The 13,263-nt window shown below is 39.0% G+C and overlaps 1 protein-coding gene across 3 annotated transcripts in view; it reads left to right on the forward strand.

Moving 5' to 3' along the window:
- Positions 1-13,263, forward strand: part of DEF8 (differentially expressed in FDCP 8 homolog) — a 1,140,218-nt gene that overhangs the window by 394,391 nt on the left and 732,564 nt on the right. For all 3 annotated transcript variants that reach the window (XM_044081732.1, XM_044081731.1, XM_044081734.1), the window contains one exon: positions 8,729-8,826. In XM_044081732.1, the coding sequence (XP_043937667.1) occupies positions 8,729-8,826 (98 nt within the window). The remainder of the gene's footprint in view (positions 1-8,728; positions 8,827-13,263) is intronic.

Below are 13,263 nucleotides of genomic sequence, written 5' to 3' on the forward strand. Positions count from 1 at the left end.
AAGTACATATCAAGCTTTGCTGGGACCATTCTTCACGGGCTTCTGGACTTTTTTCCTTCCACCTCCCCAATGTACTTAGTATATGGGTAGATCACCATAGCAAAGGTACTGCAGTATTGATCAATATGAAGAACATAGCACAGATGTGTAAAGTGAACTTACCTTAACAGTAGATGTTCGAATAATCACGGCTGCAGTAGCCACTTCCTCCTACCATCCCCTTTTACTTTGCGTGTTTTTTATGCCAGGGTATAGACATTTTATGTTTTATTGTTCCTAGCATAGTCCTTCCTTGGCTCATCCTCCCCCTTTCTGCTGGCAGGAAAGTCCTGAAGTGCTTTGAACCCAAAATTATGTTTGTCACTTCACCTCATGCTGCTTGATACTTTTGGCCCATGGAAAGTACTCTGAAGCTTTGGAAGCTGGCTGGCAGGATATAACCTCATATAGTGAAGGCTACTGCAGCAGTGATCATTCAAACATCTACTGTTATGGTAAGTTCAACTTGCACAACTAAACTTTCACACCCAAACCTCCTTATGGCATCCATAACTTCTTTGAGGCTGGCTTTTTAAGTGACTTACCAGCTAATAATAGGCAATATTAGAAAAGGTAAAGAGTTAACAAAATTACACCAGGATTGTTAGTCTAGGATATCCTGCAGTGACAAAATTAATTGTTTCCCACTTATTCATATTTTCATATTTAGGTTCATATTTTCATAGCTGAGAGACATACATTTTATTGAGGTGTATGGTGTGAAACACCAATGTGGGAGATTGGACAATTCACTGAAAATGCTGGTTTATATCACACTATACTGTAAATATTCCTAGTTGTTAGTAATTATGAAAATAAATCCAGGTGACTTGCAAGTTGTTGCATGACATTAGGTAAAACCTTAGATGTTGAAGAAAACCGTCTGTATTATTTGCATTGTAAGTTGCACATCTTGAGAGATATCCAGTATTGTTTGTATTGCTAATCATGCACTTAAACATATGTTTCCATACTTCTGTAATATCACAATGAACATGAACTTATAAATTAATTTCTTGTTGTCATATGAAAGCTTTTGTGTGGTTAACAAAAATGTTCTAGCAATATATGTTTAAGTAAACATTTAGAAAAAATATAATTTTAGTTTTGTATACATTATAATATTTTATAGTTTTTTTTAAAGAAAGTACTATAAATGCAGTGATTATTATCACTGTAAAGAATACTACTTACTTCAACATTGCTGTTTGTACAGTTTTAATAGCTTTTAATGCTTTCAAAATATTTACATTTCTATTTTTCAGAAAATGCTCTGGAATACAAGATCCATGTGCCTGCTAGAGATGTGACATTCAAAACCATATAGGTGTTAATGAGTTAAGTGACTTGTTTAGAGTCGCACAGTTTTCAAGGAGAAACCGAGGGTCCCAAATTGAACACTGCAGTATAAAGCTTCTTTTCAACCCAGCTCAGCTTTAACCATCTGAACTGTAACTGCAAAACCCTTTGATTACATAAATGGGAAGATGAAGACTTGAGGGATGGATCAGTTTTAGGAGAGAGCTGCAACAATGGAGTGAGTGGGTGGGAGGACTAGAGACTAAAGAAGTTGTAAGGTAGTGCATAAAGTTGTCAGTTAAATGAAAATATGCTTCAGGTACTGGTTCATAAGTCTTGGGCACACCAGTAATTTATGAGCTACATCTCCAAAAGAGTTGTGGGTGCTCTATTAAAACTGTTTTTTTATTATTTCTTGTTTGCTTGTTTTTTTCCATGCATAAGTAGATATCATAACTAGTGCAGGATTTTATGTGGGGAAAACAGAAACATCATATTTATGCGCACATATTGAATATTGGAAACAAACATATAATTACGTATATAGGCATAGTTTAATGTGTAGAAAATGATAAAAGAATGACAGGCACACCACGACAATCGAAGCGAACCTCTTAAAGTGCGTTAAAATAAAGCTTTTATTGCAGTAAAAGTAAGCGCTTTCATGTCTCCAAGGACACTTCTTCAGACTTTATAACAATTAACAAAAAGTCTGAAGAAGCGTCCTTGGAGACGCGAAAGTTCTTACTTTTGCTGCAATAAAAACTTTATTTTAACGCACTTTAAGAGGTTTGCTTCGATTGTCGTGGTGTGCCTGTCATTCTTTTATCATTTTCTACAAAGTTTTTGTTTGGAGGCACTTTACCCCTGCAGTGTGTTCTTCTTTTTTCGCATAGTTTAATGTGTAGGGATTTCAGAAAATGCAAGTTTTTTTTGTTTTAGGACATATTTTACCAACACCAAGGGGAGGACATTATAAATCTCCTAGAAAACTGATAATTTTTTGTGATAGTTACATTTAAATGTTTCAGTTTTGCTAGAACAAAATGGTGTATTTTTTAAAACACATTCTGGAGTCAATATATGAGAGGAATTAATATATAATTTTACACGGTATCTGTTCTTGTTTAATTGGTTGGACTTCGTTTAAAAGTGGAAGGTTTGTCAATGTGAACTTGTTATGCTGAGGTTTAATTGGTATAGACAGAAGCTCTTCATGTTTTATTAATAAGTGTTTTTTTATTATATTCTGGTTGTCCTTTACTGCATTTTATTTATTTTTTTATTTTCTTTCACTTACCAGTTTGTTCTTGCAGAAATTTAGTTTTAGTTGTGATAGTCAGAAATGTTGTAGTTATTAAAGAAAAGAACAAGATGTTCTTTAGGTCAACTTGTTTGTCCTGCAAGCATTCAGCAGGTCATTTTCTTAAAGTAAGTTGTTATTATTTATCATTGCTCTTATTCATCTTTGAGGTTGTATGTGCATGGAAGTCAGGTTGTGTAATACCAAGCATGGTGCACCTTCATTTCTAAGATTGTGGTGTCACAGTGCACGCCAGCAGGATGTGCACTTGCTTCCAAGCCAGATCTGGGCAGCATTCAAAACTGTACCAAGCAAGGGGTATCGGAAGAAGAAGAAATCCCAACAGTTACCCACTTTGAAAAATCTTCCAACAAATCACCTGATTTGGTGTGTATTGCTGTTTCAAGCTGCACCAAAAGACTTGTGTTGTCCATCAAGTTGATGTATACCTTTTTATTCCTGAAGCACCAAAGTCAGGGCAGCAGTCTGTTTACTAAAGTTCAAGGCAAGTCATTAGAAGCCATTCTAAAAAAAATATTTTTTAACTTCCGAAAAAAATTCAGATTTTTAGAAGAAATGGAATTTGTACCTCTAGGCTTAATATGCATGCATCTGTATTGAAGGCTAAAGATATTAAGCGTAAAATCCTAAAAGCATTAATTTAGAATTCAAAAATATGTCCATATTTTAACAATTCCTAGGTTGACTGTGATTAGTCCTTTGATTTTTAAGGTATTTGTGTAAGAAGAACTTGACATAAGAATTTTAATAAAACTCTGAAAATAACTCTTATTGAGTAGCAAGTGTGGGCACAGTTAACTTTTGGTTCATAGCTGAGGTGCCTTCTCTGTGAAGTCTGTGCCTGTCTGCATGGGATTTTCCCAGATGCTGTGCTTTCCTGCCACATCCTAAAGAGAAACTGTAAGTAAATTACAGTCTTCTAAATTCTCCTTGGGTTCATAAGTTCTATTAGAGTGCTCAGGGCATATGGCTGTCAAGGAACATTGATTGTAAAATCTTTGGGTCATGCACTGTATCCCTAGCAAAAGACCCCAGCTGTTTATTACAGATGGAAAGAGCATAGACTTATTTAAGAAAGACTGGGAGTTATTGAATAGCATTTCCAATTTTTAAGTCAAATACGAGTGCTGTAAATTTGTTTTCATATTAATAAAAGTAAAGTTCATAGCTTTATGTCTTCAAGTTAGAGCACAGTAATATTTTTTTATGTCTGAAATTGCTTGCAGACTTGGCTCATGGAAAATTTTGTAAGCAAATATTAATTTTTCACAGCTGTATTAGTAATGAATGCTAAATTAATACTTTTACATCTGCAGTTATGACTACAGTTTTTCTAGATTAGGATTCTCTTAGTAAAATTTCTCTGCACATTTTCAAGGAATTTCAACTGACTAATGGTATAAATACAGAAAAAGTTGTTATGTTTTAAGATTGGCCTAATAAGCATTTTGTATAATGATGTAAGGCCCACATCATTTTCTATTGCTTAGATTCTTTAGCAATTATCCTAGTCTATGCATATCTCTTTTGCTAATCTGTTGAGCATAAATACCAAAAGAGAAGTTAACAGTAATGGTTATCCATAAATCCTTAAACTGTGTTATCTCCTTAAGTGTTTCTTAAATTAAATACAAAGATGAATGAATTTGCCAAAGTACATTACTTTTAGCATATTTAAATTTTCTACCAATATTATGTACCCAGTCCGTGATCTGTCCCTTATAAGTATTCAGTTGTTCTGAGTCGGAATCATTTTGTGGTATAATGTCAGTCTTACAGACATCTGCATATTTATTGAATATCTAGGAATGGAGGCTAATTCTATTGAATAGTGTTGGACCAAGAACAGATCCTTTTGGGACTCCAAGTTAAATAGGTTAAGAATTAGAACTTGTGCCTTGTATAGTGATATGCTGAGATCTTTCGGTGACATTGACATGATCTAACAAGAAAAGGGTTGGTCTTAACCTTAATGAGAGTTTGAGAAATTTCCTGATAGGGGGGAGTCAAAAACTAGGGCTAAAGCTAAAAAGATTACCCCATATGGAAACCCCACATTTAAAGATTGATAACTCTGACAATATGACCAAACCTTAACATAGCAATATTTGTCTAAGTCCAAAAATGCAGTGTCTGTACTTGTATTTTCTACATCTTACAAAGCACTTGTCCAAATAGCTGTTAAATGCATCAGTCTATAATTTTTTTACTGCCTTTTACATATTGATGTTATACTGCATGCTTTCCAAACTATTAGGACCAGTGAAAATTTGTAATAATCTGTTAAAATGTAAGTAAAGAATTTGGAGTAATTAATTCATAATTGTTAAAATCTGTATAGAATGTATTATATTCGACCCCATAGATGTAGAGTTCTGTATTTTGATAATTACTTTTCCTATAATGTCAGATATTATCGTGGGATTAGTCATTTCATCAGAAATTACCACATTAGTGTCAAAGAAAGAACCTGGACTAAAAAAGGAATGCATAATGTTTATTAAGTATAGTTGTTATATCATTAGAGTCAGATGTCACACTCCCAACAGAGTTTATAAAATGTGCTGTCTGATATAATTTATTCAGCGTGTTAATATATTTTTCTTATTATCCATAGCCAGTTTACTTTTGAGTATTTTTTCTGTTTCTACTATTCATCATAAGTATTCTGCTTATATTATTCAATATTCTTTTATCTGTCGTGAGGAACTTAGGAATTCTGTATGTGTGTGTGTGTGTGTGTGTGTGTGTGTGTGTGTGTGTGTGTATATATATATATATATATATATATATATATATATATATATAGATATATAAATATATAGATATATAGATATATACATATATGGTTCCACTTGAAAACATTGAAATTCTAAACCATCGAAATTCATATGGTCGAGACCATATCATCGAGTGTTTAGAACTTTGATGTTGTCAAGGGGAAGAAAAAGGTAAGTAAAAAAGGGAAAAAGGTAGTGTTTCTGCAGGGCAGCAAGGTGCCCTGCACACTGTGTCTGTGAATGTGCCATCGCTTTGATGACACTGCAGGCACGGTATGGGAAATCTCCCATTTAGCACTTCTGCATATAGTGCTAAAATGGAGATTTCCCTTTACCCCACTGTAGTGCGATCTCGGAGTTGGTATATTAAAGTTGGGGGGTGCAGGGGACCGAAGCCCCCCTTGCATAAAATAGTTTTTAGACGTTTTTCTTTTTTTTTACGTTCCCTTTGAATCTTCGATGGTTTGAAACTCGATGTTCTGGTCTCGATGATCAGAATTTCAATGTTTCAAGCTTTTGATGATTCAAAGTGGAAATATATATATATTTTTTTTTTTTTGCTTTCTCCTGAACAATTTCTAACTGTTCAGATTCCACCAAGATTCTTAATAATTTTTAATGGATATATGCTTCTAAGTAAATGTGGTTTAAAGACTATTGACAAGTAGATCATGCAATATAGTATAGCCAAAATGTTTTTCTCGTTTTAAAGGAGGATTCCCAATGTATTAATTCTAATGATTTAGAATGTTAGGATTTTTTCAGTTCTTAGCCGAAATTTCTATGAGTTGTGATCTGACGGTCCTAGAGGGGGTTCAACCAATAACTTATCAATATTACTAAGGTTATCTTTAAACTCTAAATCCAAAATGCTAGCCCCTCTAGTACCTTTAGTTGACGCATTCTCTTCTCTAATATAATATCATCAAGTTCTTTTTCAAGTGCAATTTTAGCAATAAATCTTCCCCATGAAATACCAGGGTAATTAAAATCCCCTAATACAATAATATTTTTCATTTCAAAATTTTGATCAAAACTGTGAAGGTGACCTGAGCGGTTGGAAGAGTCCATACTGGGGCAATTACAGAAAAGAGCAATCCTAAGAGATGTATTGGTAAGAGGCTCCATCACTAGAACCATTATGCATTCCAACTTGGCAGTTGTCCTAATAAGTGAAGATGGCATACTGCTGTGAAATTGACAGTGTTTCCTTGATTTTCTCTGGCACAAAGATTGTCCTGTAATGATTGTATGTTTTCTCATGATAAACTCCACTTCAATCGTCATGTCAACACTCTTCCGAATAAAGTGTACATTTAACATTGTAGATAGTATATAATTGCCTTAACCAAATGTTGAAAATGTGGGCTTTAGATGACCAGTAGTCCATTCCAATGTGGAGAAAGTATTATTTCAGTTAAAATTAATACAAATTCTTGAAGAAGTTTCTATTAAATTATGTCCAATATAGTATTTTTCGTATAGTTAAGTAAGGTTTGACTCGGGTCATTAGTGCCAACATGCAATAAAATTGATTGATGTAAAAAATATAATTCCAGAGCTGCTTCAAGAAAAGACTTCTTACAATTTGATTTTAGGTCAGATAACCCATCTACAGTGATTTGATTTCTTATTTAAACTACATATATTTCTTATTGTTGGTTTGAGCATAAAATCAGTTAAGACCAAAGCGTCAGTACCCTTTGTTATTTAACTGTGGAGAACTAGTCTTGCCACTGGCCGCAGTATTGTATTTTCTCTAGAAACATTACCCCCCAAAATGCAAGCTTTTTATATTTTTTATTTATTGGTATAATAAATTTCAGTGTCTGGTGCTTTACTGTTATTTCTTGTTCTTTTCCTGTCCTGTTCAGCTGATTTAGTTCCATGCATGAGGGACCTGCAAATGATTTCACAAAGCTGTAACTCAAAATGGAAAGGGATAATAATGAAGTGGAGAGGAAAGTCAAGAAAAAATGAGAGTGTGAGATTTTGGCTGCAGATCCTTAAGGAGAATAACAGCAATACAGAATTTTGTAGTCCTAAAGTAGCAGAAAGTATTCTAAGAACTAAGCCAACATGAGAATGCAGAAAGGAGAGTTTGCTGATATGGATGACTGCAGTCAGGGGTACAGAGAATAGGCAAGAGGAGGATGAAATTTACTGGAGAAAACTAGCAAAAGAACTAATTTGTTAGGAGCAAATATCAAGAGGCCAAGAAGACATTTGGACTGCATGTTACAGACTACTTTTCCTGTCAGGGATTGATATCAGAGTATAAGCAAAGAGAAACGGGATAGGGGAATTCTGAGTAAAAGACCTGCTCTGGTAGTGTTTTTAGTTGAAACTAGCGTAGAAGCTGCTGTTAAAAAAGGGGTAGTTTGTAGGGTATATAAAATATTGCACAGTAACTATAGGAATCTATCAAAGAGGTTAGAAAAGATTGGTAAGAGAGACTGAATACGCAATTTACAAGAAAACAATTTGAGGACGTATGCATGGCTCCCAAATATGCAACAAAGTCTAGACAATTTAGGATTTTTGCTTGGAAGTGTTTGCATAGATATTTTCATACCCCATGCAGACTTCAAAGATTTTTTTCTTGTGGTAGATGGCAAGTGTTGGAGTTATGATGGGGAAGAAATTTGTAGCTGGGAGCATATGTCTTTGGAGTGTAGTGAGTTGGCAGACTTCAAAAATTCACTACAGATTACTCTGTCAGGAATATTGGGTGAGAAAAAAATGGGTGTAATTAAGCAAGTTATTTTTGAGCTGGGATAAATTGTGTAGACATATTAAGGTATTGTTTGCTTTTTTTGGCATCCATAAGAATTAAACCTATTACTAGAAAATGGAACTCAAGCTCTAAACCAACTGAATTTGAAGCACTGGATATTGTAACAGAAATGAAAGAACTAGAAATGGGATTTTTAGAAAAAGGTTGGAGCAACATGCATAGAAATAAATGGAAATTGTGGGAACAATACATAAAGAATGTTTTGCAGGAGAAATGAGGTTTAAGGGAAGGCAGGAGTTGAGCAATTTATGTAATGTTGGGTTGATAGTTATGCAAATGAATATATGTGATGTATAATGTTTGTAACTGGGAACGTGTTAATATGTTTTCTTTTATATAATTGTACTTTTGCCTACGACTTCAGAGATAATTCAAAAAAGTTGTTAAAAGGTGTTAAAAAAATTTGAAAAAAATATTGAAAATGAAAGTAAATTACTGAAGAATATACTTAGTGCTGAATTTAAACATTAACTTTTTTTTTTTGTCCAGATGTACAAACAGCCTCCAGCCAGTATGAACCTGAGTCTAGATGTGCAGACAGAGTAATGGACTTGGGTCTTGAAGAGGATCACTTCTCACGTCCTGAGGTAAGTATGTGAAAAAGGGAAATAAGGTAGAAGTGTGTGTAGACTGAAAAATATAGAGGTTAGATTATCAGGAAAAGTATATTATTTTTGCAGCAGATCTTTATTGCTATTCTTATTTCATTTGCTGCGTTTTGTAAATTGCTTAAGTTGTATTTATAGTTTCTCATTTTATCAAATGTCTACAAGGGGCTTCTTTTGAAATGACTTCAAATCATAATGGCATTTAAGTCATTGCATCAATCCACAACTCTGATGCATTTATAATTCATAATCCTTTACCACTACTTGCATTGTGGGTTTAATTTCTAGCTTTGATTTCACCAGGACATCATCCAAATTTACCTAAAGCATTTTATGTTAAGTTGTCTATCTCACCTTCGTTCTTGCTGGTTGGGATCGGAGCCGATCCTCGGCTCCGACTCGGCCATCTTCTATAGCTCGAGAGCTGTTTACTGGCTCGAGGCTTCCCCTTATCCCATGATGCCTAGCGCTAGCTACCCAGATCTCGTTTGCTGACATATGCTGCGAGGTGTCATTTTTCTGGCTCAGGCTTGTATTAAGTTACTTATAGAACTTTTTCTACAGAGAATTGTATTTTTTCTAGAAGTTATTGTTTATTTTTAGTCCTATATCTTGTATTAGTTTAGGTGTAATTGCAGCCCTCCCCTTAGAACTCGTTTAAATTAGAGAGTTCTCCCCTCTCCCTCCTTTCCCTTCTTGTCTGGTTAGCGTTTAGGATTAGAGGCTTTCCTTCTATCTTCTTTTTAGGTAGCCGTTTGAGTTAGAGGCTTCCTAGTTAAAAAAAAAAAAAAATCTTAGCTTTAGTCTGTAGATACTGTGTGTTTTTCCTTTTTTCTGTAAACTGTATTTTAGTTGTTGATACTGGTTGATGACTGTTGTGGTAATTTCTTTTTTTGGATACAGGATGTCTAAGGAATCCATGGTGTCTGGATTCAAGAAGTGTGACTCATGCTGTCAGAAAATGTCTCTGACAGATGGGCACACTTCTTGCGTCTATTGCTTAGGCGCTGTGCACCTGCAGGACTCTTGTTCTATCTGCCATGCATTTAGTCCAAGAGTTCTGCAGGAGCATAAGAATAAACTTATTCTTAGGGGTCTTTTAAACCCCCAGGATTCACCGGCCAAGACTCAGCCTGTGAAATCCCCAAGACCTACCAAATCGTCGGCTCCAAACTCGGAGCCATCATTCGTCCAGACTTTACCTGCTACTTCAGTTCTGGCCGGAACCGATGAGACAGTCTCCCCGTCGGCTCCATCAGAATCTTCGGAGCCGTCGCGGAGCCACAAGAGGCTGAGGTCCCCTTCTCTGGAATCGACACACTTGGCTCCTCAGTCTCCCCTGCTTCAGAGTGAGCGCAGTCATAGATCTTCCCACTCCTCCTTGTCCTCTAGGCTCTCGGATCACGACATGGAGAGAGTGGTCAGTAGGTTGCTGAAGTCGCAGGCACTTGCCAAAATGTTGTCCAGCCCTCCTCAACAGGTGTCGGCTCTGTCCACCATCGATGTTCCTCCTCTGGCTCCGATTCCCTCGATGGTGCAGTCCGCCGAGGGATTTGGGCACCGGGGCTCCCTCGTCGGCTCCGAGGGGGCGAGTGGCATCAGACCCTTGTCTGACCCCATTCTCCCTCTCGGAGCTTCGGCGCAGGTGAGCTCGGCTCCTACATCGGCCTCGGAGCCATCTCCCTCAGTGCGGAGAGGGATTCCGATTTCCTCAGAACTGGAGCCTTCTCTGCATCGTGGCAGTGACACCTTGGATGTCATGAGGAGTGTGCTGGCCTGTGAGTCAGCTCCACTATCTACTCCACCAGCTCCATCCCCTGTAGTGCTTGCGCCAACCTCTGCTCCTCTTCCAGACCCCAAGCGTGGGGAACCGGTGCTCCAGGGCACCCCATTGGGTGTTTTCTCTTCTTCCGAGGCCTCCCCTGATCATTCAGAGGAGCCCCCTCGTAAGAAGTGCAAGAGGAAGCACATTGACTCCCCTGAGTCTGTCACTTCTGATACAGACTTAGATGATTCGAAAGGGTCCCCGAGGTCCCCCTCTGAAGATGTTTCCTTCTTGGACATCCTAGAAATGCTTAAGCAGAGAGGGAACTGGAATCCCCTAGCCCCTACCGAGGATAAGTCTGTATTCCTGCATGCGTTTGGTTCCCGACCTTCCACCTCCTGAGTTTCTCCGCCTTTCAATCCACTTATGTCAGTAGTGGCTCGAAAGGCTTGGTCAGCCCCGGAGACAGTGGAACCAACCCCGAGGAGACCTGGCAAGTTTATCACTGCACCCCTTGATAAGCAGTTCCTTACCAAAGGTGTTCCTGTGGGATGCCATGGTGGTAGCAGCAGCCACTAAAAAGAGTTAGCGGAAACTTCTTCATCTGTCCATCCTCCTAACAAGGAGTCTAGGACTATGGATAGATACGGGAAGCGAATGTTTGCATCAGCGACCTTTTCTATGAGGTCACTGAATTACTTATGCCATTTTACCCGGCTTCAGAGGGATCTCCTTAAAGAGCTCGGAGATACCCTTCAAGATCCATCAGCTGAAGGGGCTCAAGCTAAAGTGGCTTCCCAGCTGGCGACCCTTAATGTAGTCAACTCCTCCATGAGGCTCATTTCCGATGCAGCCGATGGTGTGAGTAGAGCCGCAGGGACAGGCGTGGCCCTTAGGAGACCTGCATGGATGCAGCTGTGTAATTTTGCGGAACCCTTTAGAGCATCATTCACCAACACCCCTTTTGATGGTTCCTTTCTTTTTGGACCACAGGTGAAAGACACTTTGACTAGGTGTGAGCAGGAAGGCAAGACTCTCTCTGCTGTGGGAGTCTGTTTTTCAACTCCTTCCAGACCATACCCCAAGGGTCATAAGAGTGGCAAAATGTGATTCTGAAAATCCCAGGGAGCCTCGCCTGACACACGTAGCGATTTTTCCTTCCGGTGCAGAGGGGGAAGCAACAACAATAGATGCCGCCCTCGTGGCAGAGGGGGTCCGCAGAACCAGGGCAGCAGAGAATCCTTCTCTGAGAAGCTCTTTCAGCATCCCTGAAGGGTTGCCCGACTGCCCGCCTCTGAAGGCAGTCGGGGGAAGACTTTCACTGTACCCAAAAGCCTGGCAAAAATTAACGCAAGACAAATGGGTACGGTCAGTCATATCCGGAGGTTACAAAATTCCTTTCTCTCGACCCCCCCCTTGCCGTCAAGCAAATCCCTTCCAGATGTTCCACCCAGTCTGAGGGACCAAGCAGTCATAGAAGTTTCAAGACTGCTAGAAAAAAAGTCATCCAGGAAGTCCCAGCAAACAAACGGATCCGGAACTTACTCAAGGTTCTTTTTGGTACCAAAAAAGACGGGGGACTGGAGACCGATTCTGGATCTCAGCAGACAAAACAAGTCTGTTCAAAAAACAAAGTTTCAGATGGTCACGCTACAGTCCATTCTACCCTCTCTGGGTCTGGACAATTGGATGTGCTCCATAGATCTTCAGGATGCGTACTATCACATCAAAATGGACAGGTGCTCCAGGAGATTCCTTCGCTTCCGGCTGGGAGCCAGTCATTACTAGTTCAGAGCTCTGCCCTTTGGTCTCACTACAGCCCCCAGTGTGTTCACCAAATGTATGGCAGTGGTCACGGCTCACCTGAGACGTCAAGGATTCCAGGTGTTTCCATACCTAGACGACTGGCTCCTCACTGCTACTACCAGGCATCAACTTCTGCAAGCCCGGGACTACACAATCACAATCTGCTCCCAGCTAGGCATCACAATAAATTTCGAAAAATCTGCCTTGTTGCCCTGTCAATCTATCACCTATATAGGAGCAGACTTAGACACAAGGAACATGTCCGCAAGGCTACCGCCAGACAGGGTGGCCACAGTTCGCCAACAAGTACAAATTCTAATGCAGTGCAAAAGGGTCCAAGTCAGGTTAGTCCTTCAAACTCTGGGTTCCATGGCAGCGGCAATTCTTCTAATCCCTCTGGCCCGCTTTCACATGAGAATCCTTCAGTGGCTTCTGTTCACACAGTGGTCTTTTCAGCAGCTGCCCATGTCTCACATGATCATGATTACAGAAACATGCAAAAGGCACCTTTCCTGGCGGATGGTCTCCCCACTAGTGTCTCAGGGCAGACCATTCATTCAGTCCCCCACGGTTGCCACAGTGACCACGGATGCCTCCCTGATAGGGTGGGTGGGGGGCATTATTAGGGCAGGACAGTCCAAGGCACTTGGCAGCCTCACGAGTACCATCTGCACATAAACGTCTTAGAAATGAGAGCCATGCTCCTAGCGTTGCAAGCTCTTCAGGACTCCCTGCCTTCTGGGACCATTGCAATTCAAATGGACAACATGTCAGTGGTGTGGTACATCAACAAGCAGGGCGGAACCAGGTCCTACCCACTATGTCGAGAAGCACTCAGACTCTGG

The sequence above is a fragment of the Protopterus annectens genome, chromosome 8.part1, assembly GCF_019279795.1.
Source record: "Protopterus annectens isolate FY-2018-M chromosome 8.part1, PAN1.0, whole genome shotgun sequence".
Classification (NCBI taxonomy): domain Eukaryota; kingdom Metazoa; phylum Chordata; order Ceratodontiformes; family Protopteridae; genus Protopterus; species Protopterus annectens.